The sequence below is a fragment of the Piliocolobus tephrosceles genome, chromosome 16 (genome assembly GCF_002776525.5).
Source record: "Piliocolobus tephrosceles isolate RC106 chromosome 16, ASM277652v3, whole genome shotgun sequence".
Classification (NCBI taxonomy): domain Eukaryota; kingdom Metazoa; phylum Chordata; class Mammalia; order Primates; family Cercopithecidae; genus Piliocolobus; species Piliocolobus tephrosceles.
In genome coordinates, this window is record NC_045449.1 from 66,978,373 (window position 1) to 66,992,837 (window position 14,465).

At 52.7% G+C, this 14,465-nt stretch overlaps 1 protein-coding gene across 1 annotated transcript in view; it reads right to left on the bottom strand.

The window, feature by feature from the left end:
* The window catches only part of SDK2 (sidekick cell adhesion molecule 2), a 309,965-nt gene that overhangs the window by 28,329 nt on the left and 267,171 nt on the right, over window positions 1–14,465 (bottom strand). Inside the window, exons 35-38 of the mRNA XM_023211918.2 lie at window positions 13,101–13,202; window positions 12,837–12,952; window positions 3,405–3,591; window positions 272–409 (exon numbers count right to left, since the gene is read on the bottom strand). Coding sequence (XP_023067686.1) covers window positions 272–409; window positions 3,405–3,591; window positions 12,837–12,952; window positions 13,101–13,202 — 543 coding nt within the window. The remainder of the gene's footprint in view (window positions 1–271; window positions 410–3,404; window positions 3,592–12,836; window positions 12,953–13,100; window positions 13,203–14,465) is intronic.

Here is a 14,465-nt window from a genome sequence, read left to right on the forward strand (position 1 = left end):
GCTAGTTTTTTGTATTTTTTTTAGTAGAGACGGGGTTTCACCGTGTTCGCCAGGATGGTCTCGATCTCCTGACCTCGTGATCCGCCCATCTCGGCCTCCCAAAGTGCTGGGATTACAGGCTTGAGCCACCGCGCCCGGCCAGTTTCTGTGTTTATAAGATGGGGAGACTCTCACCGAACCTCACTCGTGTAGTGGCTGTGATGGGTGCGGATATGAGAGTGAGCTTTTGCAAAGTGAGGGGCTGGGGAGCCATGCTGGGGTGTCCACTCACCATCCACGGGGCTGCAGGGCTCGTACACCAGCCGATAGCCCTCCAGGACGCCGTTGGGGAACTGCGGGGCTTCCCAGGACACGTTCACCGAGGTTGTGGTCAGCTCACTGAACTTGACCGAGCTGGGAGCGCTGGGGGCTGCGGGAGACAGCAAAGCGTTTTTGTTTCCTTCTTCTGTGGAAGTTCAAAGCCCTGGGTGCAGCTCCAAGGAGCTAGCGGGAGTGTTGGGTCTGAGCCCGGGAGGAACAAGAGCATGGGGCTTGTCAGAAAGGGCGGGCAGGAGGGGTCACTGGAGGTCATCAGGCCCCCTTCCTCTCCTCTCTCAACTTTCCAGTATCGGAGTCCTAAGAACTGGGAAGAAAGAGAACTCGATTTTTCCCTCAAGTTGCAGAATTCAGGCTTCTCCCTGCTAAGTGGCTCTGAGCCCGGGCTATGAGTGTGGGACAAGCTGTCACACCCCCAGGGTCATCATGAGGCAAGGCCATTTCCTGACTTTGTGGGGTTCGTCTTTTGGCTTCCATGGAGGAGAGGGTAGGGGGTGTCTGGGCCTCAGAACATTCGGTGGGTGCTAAACAAAGAAGATGCCAGAACACAGCAGACGGAGATGGCTTTCCTCTCCTCCCGGGGCTCCAGGGCTTGTCACCGAGGCCCCACGCAGTCAGGGGAGCCACGCCAAGGACAGTCAGACCCTCCGGGAGAAATGTTTTCTTGGACTGAGAACCCTGTGGCAACCCCAAAAACATGGGGCGGGGGCTCCCCTGAGGGGGAGGACATTGGAAGGGCAGGAAGCGTCCCAATCTGCGGCACCCCCAGCTGGCCCGGGGAGGATGACCAGGCTATTATTGTCCAGTGCTGCCTCCCCACCAAGCCGGAGCTAATCCAGACCCGCTTCCGGCTCCAGCCCCGGGAGGCAGAGTCAGCGAGTGTCTTTCAAGGAGGGAGGTGAGCTCAGGGGGCCCTTCCTGCCTGCTCTGTGCTACAGGGACGTGGGACAGAACATGTTGTCCTGCTGCCACAGTGACGGAAGCCTCGGGTTCCCTGGGGTTCGCTTCCGGCAGATGACACTGACAAGAGAGTGGCTGGGACAGGAGGCGGACGGACAGACTCGTACGTTCAGTGGCTCATGCTCATCCTGGCCACAGTCAGACCCTGGGGGCAGTGGAGGGAAAGGGTTCCCTGGAGCCAGGGCTTGTCCCCAAAGAGGGTCACAATGAGGAACTGATGCCACAGGTGTGTCCTCTGTAGCTCTTTAAAAGCCACATGTCACTGACAGCATAGGAAGCAGCAGGGTGAACAAGATACTCAAGGGAGGTGGGGCAAAAGGCCAGTATTCCAGACCACCAGGACAGAACACTTGGTTCTCTCAGAAATCCTGGGTTCCAGCCTTTGCTCCCCCAGTGACCAGCTGGGCAACCCTGGACAAGTAGCATAACTTCCCGGGCGACCCTGGCTCATCATGAAATGAGGGTGTCACCTGCCTTGCCTGTCTGCAGGGCTTCTGGGAGGGTTAAGTGTGACAGTGCGACTACCAGGCTTGCTCTGCACACAGGCAGCAGGATTCTCACCAGCGCCCTCTCCTCTGCACCTGCCACCCTTCAGCCTCCTGATCTCCCCTCCCTGCCTCAACTCTCTCCCCTCTGCCAGGCCATCTTCTGCACAGCAGTTGGGGCACTTTTCTCTAAATGTAAACCAGACCCTGTTGCTCAACTATTCAAGCCCTCTCATGGCTTCCCAGTGTACTTTTAAATTTTTCTATTTTTTTAGACAGATTCTTGCTCTGTCACCCAGGCTGGAGTGCAGTGGTGCAATCTCAGCTCACTGCAACCTCCACCTTCCAGGTTCAAACGATCCTCCTGTCTCAGCCTCCTGAGTAGCTGGGATTGGAGAGGGGTGCACCACCACGCCCAGCTAATTTTTGTATTTTTTTAGTACAGATAGAGTTTCGTCATGTTGGCCAGGCTGGTCTCGAACTCCTGACCTCAAATGATCCACCCACCTTGGCCTCCCAAAGTGCTGGGATTACAGGTGTGAGACACCACGTGTGGTCCATTGTACTTATAATTAATCCCAATCCCAATTCCCCACCCCGAGTTCTCACTCCATTTTCCTGCAAGCCACCTGGCTTTCTCTACGTTCCTTGGTTCTTCTCCAGCCTCCAGTCCTTAGCACCTGCTGTTCCCACTGCCTGGAACCCCCAGCACCCTCTGCCACCTCCTGAGCATCCCATGGCAGGCCTCTTGTCTTTTTTTTTTTTTTTTTTTTTCGCTCTGTCACCCAGGCTAGAGTGCAGCGGTGGCACAATCTCGGCTCACTGCAACCTCCACCTCTCGGGTTCAAGCGATTCTCTTGCCTCAGCCTCTTGAGTAGATGGGATTACAGGCACGTGCCACCACGCCTAGATAATTTTTTGTATTTTTAGTAGAGATGGGGTTTCACCATGTTGGCCAGGCTGGTCTCAAATTCCCGTCCTCAGGTGATACACCCGCCTTGGCCTCCCAAAGTGCTGGGATTACAGGCGTGAGCCACCACGCCTGGCCCTTGCTGGCCTCTTCTCATTCAAATCTCACCTTCTCAGGGAGGCCTTTGTGGGTGAACCTATCCAGAGCCATCCACCCACTCCTGCCCCACTCTTAGGTCACCTGTGCTGATCCCCTTCTGCATTTACGTCATCAACTTGCTTCTGATCTGTCCCCGCACTAGGGCAGGGACCTCGTTGGTCTCACCATTGTGTCCCTAGCATCTAGCATGGCACAGGCTCATAAGACACTCAGTATTTGTGGAATGAACAAAGCCAGAGAGACAGAGGGAAGGCAGGTGGGAAGAAGGCAGGGAGCAGAAGTAAGCTGGCTGGGAAGGGCTGGGGTGCTGACCGTCCCTCTGCAAGGCGGGGCAAAGGGTAGGGAGGACAGGGATGAGATGTGGGGATTTCTCAAGGCTTTATCGGGACAGCTTCTCTTTTCTGAGCTTGGGCTCTCCCACTTGGGAGGGCATCTCCGGGGACCTGGGTACCGCGCCCAGATCCTCGGGGGGATAAGGCAGCTGCTTCCATGCCTGCCAAGAGCCCAGATGCTGGGTGGGTCCTCTTGCAACCCCCTGTGGCCGACCTACCCCCCGTCAAGGCCCCCTCTCCCACCTGCTTGCTGGGTCTGGCCTTGAGTGGGGGTGCTCCGAGGCCCATCCCCAGCGGCGTTGAAGGCGGCCACGCTGACCATGTAGGCCGTGTAGCCCGTCAAGTTCTTGAGCTTCACACTGTTCTCAGCCAGGAAAAGCGTCTTCACTCGCTCTGTGAGGTTCCCCCGCTGGGCTTCCCAGAAATAAATCTGTGGAAACAGAAGGAAGTGGGAGTGAGGGGGACAGGGAAAACGAGCGTCCCTCCTGTCCCTGCTGACCTGTAGTCTAAGAGACACCTTCACTGCTATGAGTCACCTAGGAAACAGTAGAGAAGTCTTTAAGAGGCCGGGCGTGGTGGCTCACACCTGTAATCCCAGCACTTTAGGAGGCCGAGGTGGGTGGATCACTTGAGGTCAGCAGTTCAAGACCAGCCTAGCCAACAAGGTGAATCCCCGTTTCTACTAAAAACACAAAAAAATTAGCCAGGCATGGTGGCAGGTGCCTGTAGTCCCAGCTACTCTGGAGGCTGAGGCAGGAGAATCGCTTGAATCTGGGAGGTGGAGGTTGCAGTGAGCCAAGATCATGCCACTGTACTCCAGCCTGGGCGACAGAGAAAGACTCCATCTCAAAAAAAAAAAAAAAAAAAAAAAGAAAGTCTTTAAGAACAGTTTTAGAAACCTTTTCGGGACCTTCCTTTAAACTCCAGGGCATGGCCCCCAGGTGTCTGGTTTCCTGCCATGCCTGGAGGATTTAGCATAGCACTGGCACATCAGCACTCAGTACAGTTCCTGGAGGAATAAAGCAAATCTGTCCTACGGGAGGCTGAGCTAGGGAGATAAGGCAGTGTGGAGTCTATCCGGACAGAGCGTGGTGCAAGTGCTGGTGGCCTCATGTCACCTGGGAGCTAGTGAGGGATGCAGAGTCTCAGGGCCACCCCAGGCCCGCTGTATCAGCAGCCGCTGGTTAACAGGAACGAGGCCCGCTGCAGAGGAAGCCTCGGCCAAGATGGCGGGCAGTGGGAGGCTGAATCCCAGCTGCACCGTTGACAGCAGCGGGACCTGCCCAGGTGACTTTCCGGAGCTGCAGTTTTGTCGTACATTCAGTGAGGTTAAGGACACGTACTTCCTGGGGTCCACGTGAGGGGTGCAGGTTCTAAGGGTTTCACCCAGGTACTTGGCCAGTTTCCTAAGGCACCCCATGGCTGCAGAAGGTTTTAGGCCAGGAACACAACAGATGCTCCATGGTGTTTTCTTTTTCTTTCTGTTTTTTGAGATGGAGTCTCACACTGTCGCCCAGGCTGGAGTGCAGTGGCGCGATCTCAGTCCACTGCAAACTCCGCCTCCCGGGTTCATGACATTCTCCTACCTCAGCCTCTGCTGGGACCCAGGCGCCCGCCACCATGCCCGGCTAAATTTTTGTATTTTTAGTAGAGATGGGGTTTCACCACATTAGCCAGGATGATTTGGATCTCCTGACCTCATGATCCGCCGCCTTGGCCTCCCAAAGTGCTGGGATTACAGGTGTGAGCCACCGAGCCTGGCCATTGTTTTCAATCACTTCCTATGTAGCACGGGTTAACACTTCTGCTAGTTTCAGGACTGAGGCCATCCAGGGAGCCGCCAGTCGGGCCCAGCCCACGTGCAGAATTGGAGGTCATTTGGCGCCCCCTGCTGGCCAATCAGGTTTCTGCATGTCACCGGCTTTTCAATTTCTCGTTTCCCTGGAAGAAGCCCATAAAGTGAGAAAGAGCTAATAACAGTGTCCCCACTGGCATGTATGGGTGGCAGTTAGGACATCTTGTTACCATGAAATCCTTGCTTTTCTCCAATACCTCTCCCTCTTTATTATTTATTTGAGGCAGGCCTCACTCTGTTGCCCAGGCTGGAGTGCAGTGGCACAATCACAGCTCACTGCAGCCTTGACCTCCTGGGCTCAAGCCATCCTCCCACCTCAGCCTCCTGAGTAGCTAGGGCTACAGGTGAGCACCACCACACCCAGCTAAGTTTTCAATTTTTTGTAGAGACAGGGTCTTGCCTTGTTTCCCGGGCTGGTCTTGAACTCCTGGCCTCAGGCAATCCAATCACCTTGGCTTCCCAAAGTGCTGAGATTACAGGTGTGAGCCACTATGCCCGGCCCTCTCTCCTATATTATTTTATTTTATTTCGAGACAGGGTCTCACTTTGTCACCCAGACTGGGGTGCAGTGGCATGATCTTGGCTCTTTGTAACCTTGACCTCCAGGTTCAAGCCGTCCTCTCGCCTCAGCCCCCCAGGTAGCTCTGACTACATACAAGTGCTACCACACCCGGCTCTTTCTTTTGTAGAGATGGGGATTTCTTTTGTAGAGATTTATTTTTTAGAAAGGGGGAGAGGGCAGGTTGCAGTGGCTCACACCTGTAATCCTAACACTTGGGAAGCTGAGGCAGGGGAGTCACCTGAGCCCATGAGTTCAAGGCCAGCCTGGGCAACATTGCAAGACCCCTGTCTCTACTAAAAATATAAAAATTAGCCAGGAGTGTTGGCGTGCACCTGCCGTCCCAGTGACTTGGCAGGCTGAGGCAGGAGGATCGCTTGAACCTGGGAGGTGAAGGTTGCAGTGAGCTGAGATCACACCACTGCACTCCAGCCCAGGCAACAGAGCAAGACTCCATCTCTAAAATAAAATACAATAAAAATAAATAAAAAGCAGATTCTTCTCGTATGGGTAGACGAATGAAAGCTGAGGCAGTCATTTATGAAATCATTCATTCCCTCGTGCATTCATAGTAATGTGGGTACAACGGTTAACAAAGTTCCTGTCGGATTTGGAAAGGTCATGGCTGATGCTAAAAGTCTGCCATTATCAGCACACAGATGATCTGCCGTGAGTGCACACTAGAAGACTGAATGGATTCTCTTAGGTAGAGAAGAGGGTCATGGATTGATTCCTGGGGGCCTCCGGCATTCAGAGCATTCAGTGGTTGGTGGTGAGGAACAGCTAGCCAGGGAAGCCGAGGAAAGCAAGTATTTTAAGAGGAAGGAGAGATCCACGTGTCAAACACAACAGTTGAGTCAGGCGGGATAAGCCTGCTGTTTGACTTAATATGTGCGCCACAGGAATTATTGGCAACTTTGGCAGGAAGAGCTTCGGTGGGGTGGCGGGGACGGGAACCTACCTGGAGCAGGTTCAAGGGAGAATGAGAGCAGAGGAATTGGAGGTAGTGAATATAGAAGATTCTTTTGAGGAATTTCTGCTGTAAAGGGGCCAAATAAATGGGTGACAACTGGAAGAAAATGTGAGGTCAGGCCAGGCACGGTGGCTGACACCTGTAATCCCAGCACTTTGGAAGGCCATGGCACGTGGATCACCTGAGGTCAGGAGTTTGAGACCAGCCTGGCCAACGTGGCAAAACTCCATCTCTACTAAAAATACAAAAAGTAGCTGGGCATGGTGGCAGGTGCCTAAAATCCCAGCTACTCAGGAGGCTGAGGCAGAAGAATCGCTTGAACCAGGGAGGTGGAGGCTGCAGTGAGCTGAGATAGTGCCACTGCACTCCAGCCTGGGCAACACATTGAGACTCAGTCAAAAAAAAAAAAAAAAAAGTGAGGTCAGAAAAAGGCATGAAAAGAGGAAACATATCTCAGAATGCTTTTCTGCCCTGCCCATGGGAGCTATCCACTGGGGAGGTGGAGGAGAGGAAGGGCCAATGGCTGTGGTCATGCTCTGGGGTGAGGAGTGGGTCAGGGCCTAGAACCCAGGGACAGCTGTCTTCACAAACCAGGCACTCCGGCAGGTGCATCTTGTTTGTGAGTGCTGCATTCTGCAGACCTTTGTTAGCTGATGATTCATAGTGAGAGGGACTGACACTTGTGCAAAGGACATAAAGGGACTGAGCCCAGATCCTGGTCCCCACAGGGCACCCTGCTGAGCTGCAGTGCACACTGATGAGTCTGCCAGAATGCAGGCTCCAGAGGGCAGGCATCTCGGTCCATGTGGCTCCCTTGGGACCCAAACACCTAGAATCATGGCTGGCACATCCATGGTGCTCAATCAATATCTGCTGGATAAACAAATGCCTTATGTGGACAGGGGCAAGCATGGGAGTGCACCATTATAATTACGAAGCTGCCATTTACTATGCCCACTTCCCTGCCCTTTCTTTTCTTTTTTCAGCTTTATTGAGGTATAATTGACAAAATCTGTATATAGCCAGGTGTGGTGGTGGGTGCCTGTAATCCCAGCTATTTGGGAGGCTAGGGCAGGAGAATCCCTTGAGCCTAGGAAGTGGAGGTTGCAGTGAGTGGAGATTGCACCACTGCACTCCAGCCTGGGTGACAGAGTGAGACTCTGTCTCAAAAACAAACAAACAAAACAAAAAACAAAAAAACCCAAAACCTTTATGCATTTAAGGTATACAACATGGTGTTTTGATATACATATGCATTATGAAATGATTACCACAATCAAGCTAATTAACATGTTCATCATCTTCTTGTGGTAAGAACCTTCTGGGCAAATTTCAAGTGTACGATACAGTGTCATTAACTATCATCATCATATTGTACATTAGATCTAGATCGTATTCATCCTGCCTCACGGAAACGCTGTATCCTGTGACCGTCTCCCTATTTCCCTCACTCCCTCAGCCCCTGGCAACCACCGCTCTACTCTCTGTTTCTATGAGTTTGATTGTTTTAGATTCCGCATATATGCAAGGTCATGCAGTATTTGTCTTTCTGTGCTTGGCTCATTTTATTTGGTGTAATATCCTGCAGGTTCATCTGTGTTGTTGCAAACAGCAGGATTTCCTTCAAGACTGGATGGTGTTCCACTGTGTATAAACCACATTTTCTTCATTCATTCATCCATTCACAGACATTTAGGCTATTTCCACATCTTGGCTACTGTGAGTGATGCTGAAATTAACATGAGCCTGCAGATAGCTCTTCAAGAGCCTCATTTCAATTCCTTTGGATAAATACCCAGTAGTGGGATTGCTGGATCATTGGAGTTCTATTTTTAATTTTCTGCAGAACCTCCATACCGTTAACCATAATGACTGTACTGATTTACACTCCCACCAACAGTTGTGCAAAGGCTCCCTTTTCCCCACACCCTCGCCACCACTTACAGCTAGACTTTTTGATAACAGCCATCCTTGCAGGTGTGATGGGATATCTCACTGTGGTTTCGATTTGCATTTCTCTGAGGCTGAGTGATGTTCATCACCTTCCCAGATACCTGTTGACCATTTATATATCTTCTTCTTCTTTTTTTTTTTTTGAAATGGAGTCTTGCTCCATCACCCAGGCTAGAGTGCAGTGGCATGAAATTGGCTCACTGCAACCTCCACCTCCTGGGTTCAAGTGATTCTCCTGCCTCAGCCAGGTGCCTGCCGCCACGGCCGGCAAGTTTTTGTATTTTTAGCAGAGACAGGGTTTTACCATGTTGGCCAGGCTGGTCTCCAACTACTGGCCTCAGGTCATCTGCCCACCTTGGGCTCTCAAAGTGCTGGGATTACAGGCGTGAGCCACCATGCCCAGCCTGTGTATCTTCTTTTGAGAAATGTTCATTTGGGTCCTTTGCCCCATTTTCTTTCCCTTTAGTTGGATGAGTTCCTTCCATATTTTGGCTATTATCCCCTGGTCATATGTATGGTTTGCAAATATTTTCTCCCATTCCAGAGGTTCTCCCTCCTTCTGGAAGCATGTTCTTTCCATGAGCTCTGAGGTATCATCAGTTTTTGGTTTCAGGGCTCAATCAATCTGTAGACTTCTCTTGTTCTCTATCTTTCCTTGTCTAATCTCTGGCTTTCAGTAGCATCTACATGCTGAGGACTCCATAATTCACATCTCTGGTTTGATCCTTCTCTCCTGAACTCCAGACATACATCTCTGACTCTGTTCTGCCTTCCCTTGAATGTCCAACAGACGTCTCAAACCAAACACATCTGGAACCAGACTCCAGATCTCCCAGCTTCCTCCTTCACCAGCTTTGTCTTTTCCTGCTCCATCATCCTACAGACCCTGGGGCTGTCCTTGTTGCCTCCCTTTTCTCCCGCTCCATGTTCAATTTGTCAGTAATTTTTGTTTGTTTGTTCGTTTGTTTTGGAGATGGAGTCTCGCTCTGTTGCCCAGGCTGGTATACAGTGGCGTGATCTTGGTGCACTGCAACCTCCGCCTCCTCCTGGGTTCAAGCGATTCTCTTGCCTCAGCCTCCTCAGTAGCTGGAATTACAGGCCTGTGCTACCATACCCAGGTAATTTTTGCATTTTTAGTAGAGATGGGGTTTGGTCATGTTGGCCAGGCTGGGTGTGAGCCACCACGCCCAGCCCGATTTGTTAGCAAATTCTACCAGCTCTGATGTTAGGACTAACCAAGTGCTGCCACTTCTCACCCTGCTCTCGCCTGATCTGAGCCCCCTTCATGGCCCACCTGGATGGTTCAGATACCTCCCCATGGCTTTCCCCATGTCAGACTATGCTCAGCGCAGCAGCCAGCAGGACCCTCTACAGATCCCAGTCCTCCACTCAGAGTGAAAGCCAAAGCCCCGAAGGGCCCCAGGTGCTCCAGCCCTGGCTTTCCCGTGTCCCATCGTGCTCCCTGGAACTCACTCTGGGGACACACCAGGCCCTCCGTACACCCCAAGTACCTGTCTACCCTGAGACCTTTGCTCTTTTTTCCTCTCTTTCTGGATCTATGTGATTTGGACCCTGTTCTCCTTCAAGCTTTTGCTCAAATATCACCTTCTCATTAAGTCCTTTCCTAACAACCCTTTTGTTTTTTTTTAGACAGAGTCTTGATCTAGGCTGGAGTGCAGTGGTGCAATGATGGCTCACTGCACCCTCACTCGGCTGGGCTCAGGCACTCCTCCCACCTCCCTCCCCGTTGGCTGGGACTATAGGCATGCGCCACCACACCCGGCTAATTCTGTTGTTGTTGTCTGTTTTCTTTTCTCAGAGACAGGCTTTTACCATGTTGCCCAGGCTGGTCTTGGACTCCTAGAGTCAAGCAATCCACCCACCTCCGCCTTCCAAAGTGCCAGGATGACAGTTGTGAGCCACTGAGCCCCATCCTCAACAACCCATTGAAAATTTCAAACCCTGGCTGGGCACAGTGGCTCATGCCTGTAATTCCAGCAATTTGGGAGGCCGAGGGCAGATCACCTGAGGTCAGGAGTTTGAGACCAGCCTGGCCAACATGGCGAAACCCTGTCTCTACTAAAAATACAAAAATTAGCTGGGCATGGTGGCAGGCGCCTGTAATCCCAGTTACTCAGGAAGCTGAGGTGGGAGAATCGCTTGCACCTGGGAGGCAGAGGTTGCAGCTAGCCAAGATCGCACCACTGCACTTCAGCCTGGGCGACACAGCAAGACTCCATCTCAGGAAAAAAAAAAAAAAAAAAAAAAAAAAAAAAAAAAGTAAAATAAAATAAAACAAAACAAAATTTCGGGCCGGGCGCGGTGGCTCACTCCTGTAATCCCAGCACTTTGGGAGGCCGAGGTGGGCGGATCACGAAGTCAAGAGGTGGAGACCATCCTGGTCAACATGGTGAAATCCCATCTCTACTAAAAATACAAAAATTAGCTGGGCATGGTGGCAGGCGCCTGTAATCCCAGCTACTCGGGAGAATGAGGCAGGAGAATCACTTGAACCTGGTAGGTGGAGGTTGCAGTGAGCTGAGATTGCGCCACTGCACTCCAGCCTGGGGACAGAGCAAGACTCCGTCTAAAAAAAAAAAAGAAAAAAAATTCAAACCTCCCCATGGATCTGGCTCTCCCCTAACCTGCTTCATTTACCACCACCTGGCGGTATTATTTACTTTGTCCATTGTTGGTCTTCTCTCTCTAACATCTAAGCTCACATTGTCCCTGCTCACTGCGTTATTCCCAGCTCTGAGAACAATGCTGGGCACACAATAACTGCTCAATAAACACGTGTCATTGACCAACTGAAAGATTGGAGCTCTCAGAACGTGCATGACTGTGCCTGCCACGCACCAGTTGTGTGCAGTCTGACTGGAATGCAGTATCAGCTTCGCTGTGCTCATTGGTTGATGAAGTTAATGCATCATTGATGTTCGTGAATGTTGATGTCAGTACGTTGGTTATCACATGTCCAGGAAGTAGCATTTTCTCCGTTCATGTCCACAATTGCCGCTCAGGTATGGGTCATGTTTTCTGGAGCATGTAGACCTCTGCTGTATTATCTATGGTGTTGTGCACCCACATATTTTCCTGGGTCTGTATATTAACTCACCACTTCCAAGCCTGGACAGTCTGGTGGCTGCCAAACTGCTACTGGCACCGCCCTGGCCCCTTTCTTTTCCCGTGGGAGGCATATGCTAGGGGGGCAATATTTAGTTTTCCCAGCTGGTGCTCCTGGGCAATGCCTTGAGGGGTGTCATCCTTCTTTAGGGCTTCCTTGGCAACATGCCTTTCCTCCTTTCTTCCTCCTCCCTCACCCCAGATGGAATGAGACTCCTATGCTGGATTCTGTCCTAAATCGGGGCTACCTGTATTAATGAGCTGTGTGACCTGGGTAAGCTCTTCCCCTTTGCTGACACTCCTCCCACCTGTGGGATGAGGTGCCTTGCGTCTCTCCTACTCCCCACTTAGGCCATGACACTGGGGCTCTTCTCTGGAGTAACAACCAGCTGCCAAGAATGAGAGTCGACTGGACACTGGTGCAGGAGGCAGACACAGCTAAGGGTTATGTGTTCTAGCTGTTCCAGCCAGGCAGACACATTCCTTTTTTTTTTTTGGAGACGGAGTCTCACTCTTGTTGCCCAGGCTGGAGTGCAGTGGCATGGTCTTGGCTCACTGCAACCTCTGCCTCCCGGGTTCAAGCGATTCTCCTGCCTCAGCCTCCCAAATAGCTGGGATTACAGGCACCCGCCACCTCGCCTGGCTAATTTTTGTATCTTTAGTAGAGACGGGGTTTCACCATGTTGGCCAGGCTGGTCTCAAACTCCCGACCTCAGGTGATCTGGCTGCTTCGGCCTCCCAAAGTGCTGGGATTAAAGGTGTGAGCCACCGTGCCCGGCCTAGAAATTTTTAAACAGTGATTTCCAAATACTAGGCAGTGATGCTTTCTTTGCTAACTGGCTATCTGATTAATATCAACATTGTAATTATGGGGCCAAAAGCCCCTTGGAGGGGTCTTAAGTTATGCATGGGGCTGGGGGTTGGTGGGGAGGGATGTGTGTGCTGCTCAGAGAGGGTACGAGCCACGGGATGGCTAGTTTCTTGCACCTAAGCTCAGCCTGCCGTCAGGATGCTGGAGGGGATGGATGTGGTTCAGCTTCAGGTGTACAATATTTCTGTGAATTGGGTCCAAATAGCCAAGGCGGCAGGGGCTGGCTGGATGAATGGAGGGCCTGGGGACCTGCATGCCTCCCACATATGACTTACTCCCCAGCCTCCGACCTGGCCCCTCGTCCATGCACCTCTTTGCTCTGCCCGAGGGCACCCTACCTTGTACCCCTGGATGTCTCCATTCTGGCTGTCCAGCAGAGGTGGCTCCCAAGTCACGTCCAGCTGTGTGGCCGTGGCACCGTGGACGACCACATTACGAGGTGCTGCTGTGGGCACTGGAGGGCGTGCAGGGTAGGCAGTGAGCATGCGAGTAAACCTGGGAGGGGAGGAGGGCTGGGCGGGATGGGGATCCCGTCTCTTCCAGCTAAACTGGGTGGGGCTGGGAAAGGCATGCTGGGGACGGACAGGGTGTTCGCTGCTCACCTGCCTCCCCGACAAAGACCTCCTGCGGGGTGCTGGAGGGCCCCTCGCCCACAGCGTTGTACACGCTCATCCGTATCTCGTACCGCCTGTGCTTGTTCAGGTCTATGGGGGAGAGTGGGGGAGATTGGGGGAGGGGAAGCACACTGAGGTCACTGTCCCTGCTGGGAAGGTGCCCCCCAGGGAGGGTGGAGGCTGCCGGGGGAGGAATGAGGCGCCCCCACCATTCTAGTCCCCTCTGTGAAGGTGCAGGAAGAAGGAAGTGAGAGGCAGGGCCCCCAGGGGATGCTCCGTGCCAGTCTGGACATAGGGCGATGCTGGTTGGCCTCCTGGCCTAGGGTGACCGTACATTTTATTTTTCAACTGGACACTGTTGAGACTGAAAAGCACTATGAATATTTACACTGGGACAACCAGTGTAAACCAAAACTGTCCTGGGCATGCCTGGCCATAGCTTCACCCGCTACCCCCAGCGTGTCCTCTTTCCCCACCGTGACAGATGCCCAGGGTCCCCATCCACCAACTTTTTGCACAGCGGGGCTTAGCTCCAGGGGGGAGGGGCACATTGGATGCGAATTCTGGAGTAAGAAACCTGATGTTTCTGCCAAGTTTGAGGTGCTTGGCTGGGAACGCCTGGCAGAACTTGGGAATGGGATGCAGCTGCAAGAAACGGACGCAGTCACTGTCTCCTGTGGCTGAAAGTTTCTCCCACTCTCTCCACGCTTCGCTCTGGGTTCCCTGCCCCTGCTCCCTTCCCCTGAGTGGAGTCTACCCTTCAACAGGGCTGTGAGAGGGGTGTCACCCTTGCCTAGCTGTTTATGCAGCCTGTGTTGGCCACTGGTTGATGGAGGAAGGAGGAAGAGAATTTAGCCTTAAACTAGTACTATTTTCTCCTGAGCATGAAACCTCTTGCCTGAGACCCCGGGTCTCAGGAAGAACCATGGCTGGGGCTTTAGAGAAAGATCAAGGGCTGGGGCGTGCAAGCAGAAGGAACATGCCTAGTGCATGGGAGGATGACGGACACAGGTGACTAAAACTGCTGTCACCTCCCTCCGGGTGCGGGGCCAGACTGTAAGACCCAGTTGGGGCTGGGTGCGGTGGCTCAAGCCTGTAATCCCAGCACTTTGGGAGGCCGAGACGGGCAGATCACGAGGTCAGGAGATGGAGACCATCCTGGTTAACACGGTGAAACCCCGTCTCTACTAAAAAATACAAAAAACTAGCCGGGCGAGGTGGCGGCGCCTGTAGTCCCAGCTACTTGGGAGGCTGAGGCAGGAGAATGGCGGGAACCCGGGAGGCGGAGCTTGCAGTGAGCTGAGATCCGGCCACTGCACACCAGCCTGGGCGACAGAGCGAGACTCCGTCTCA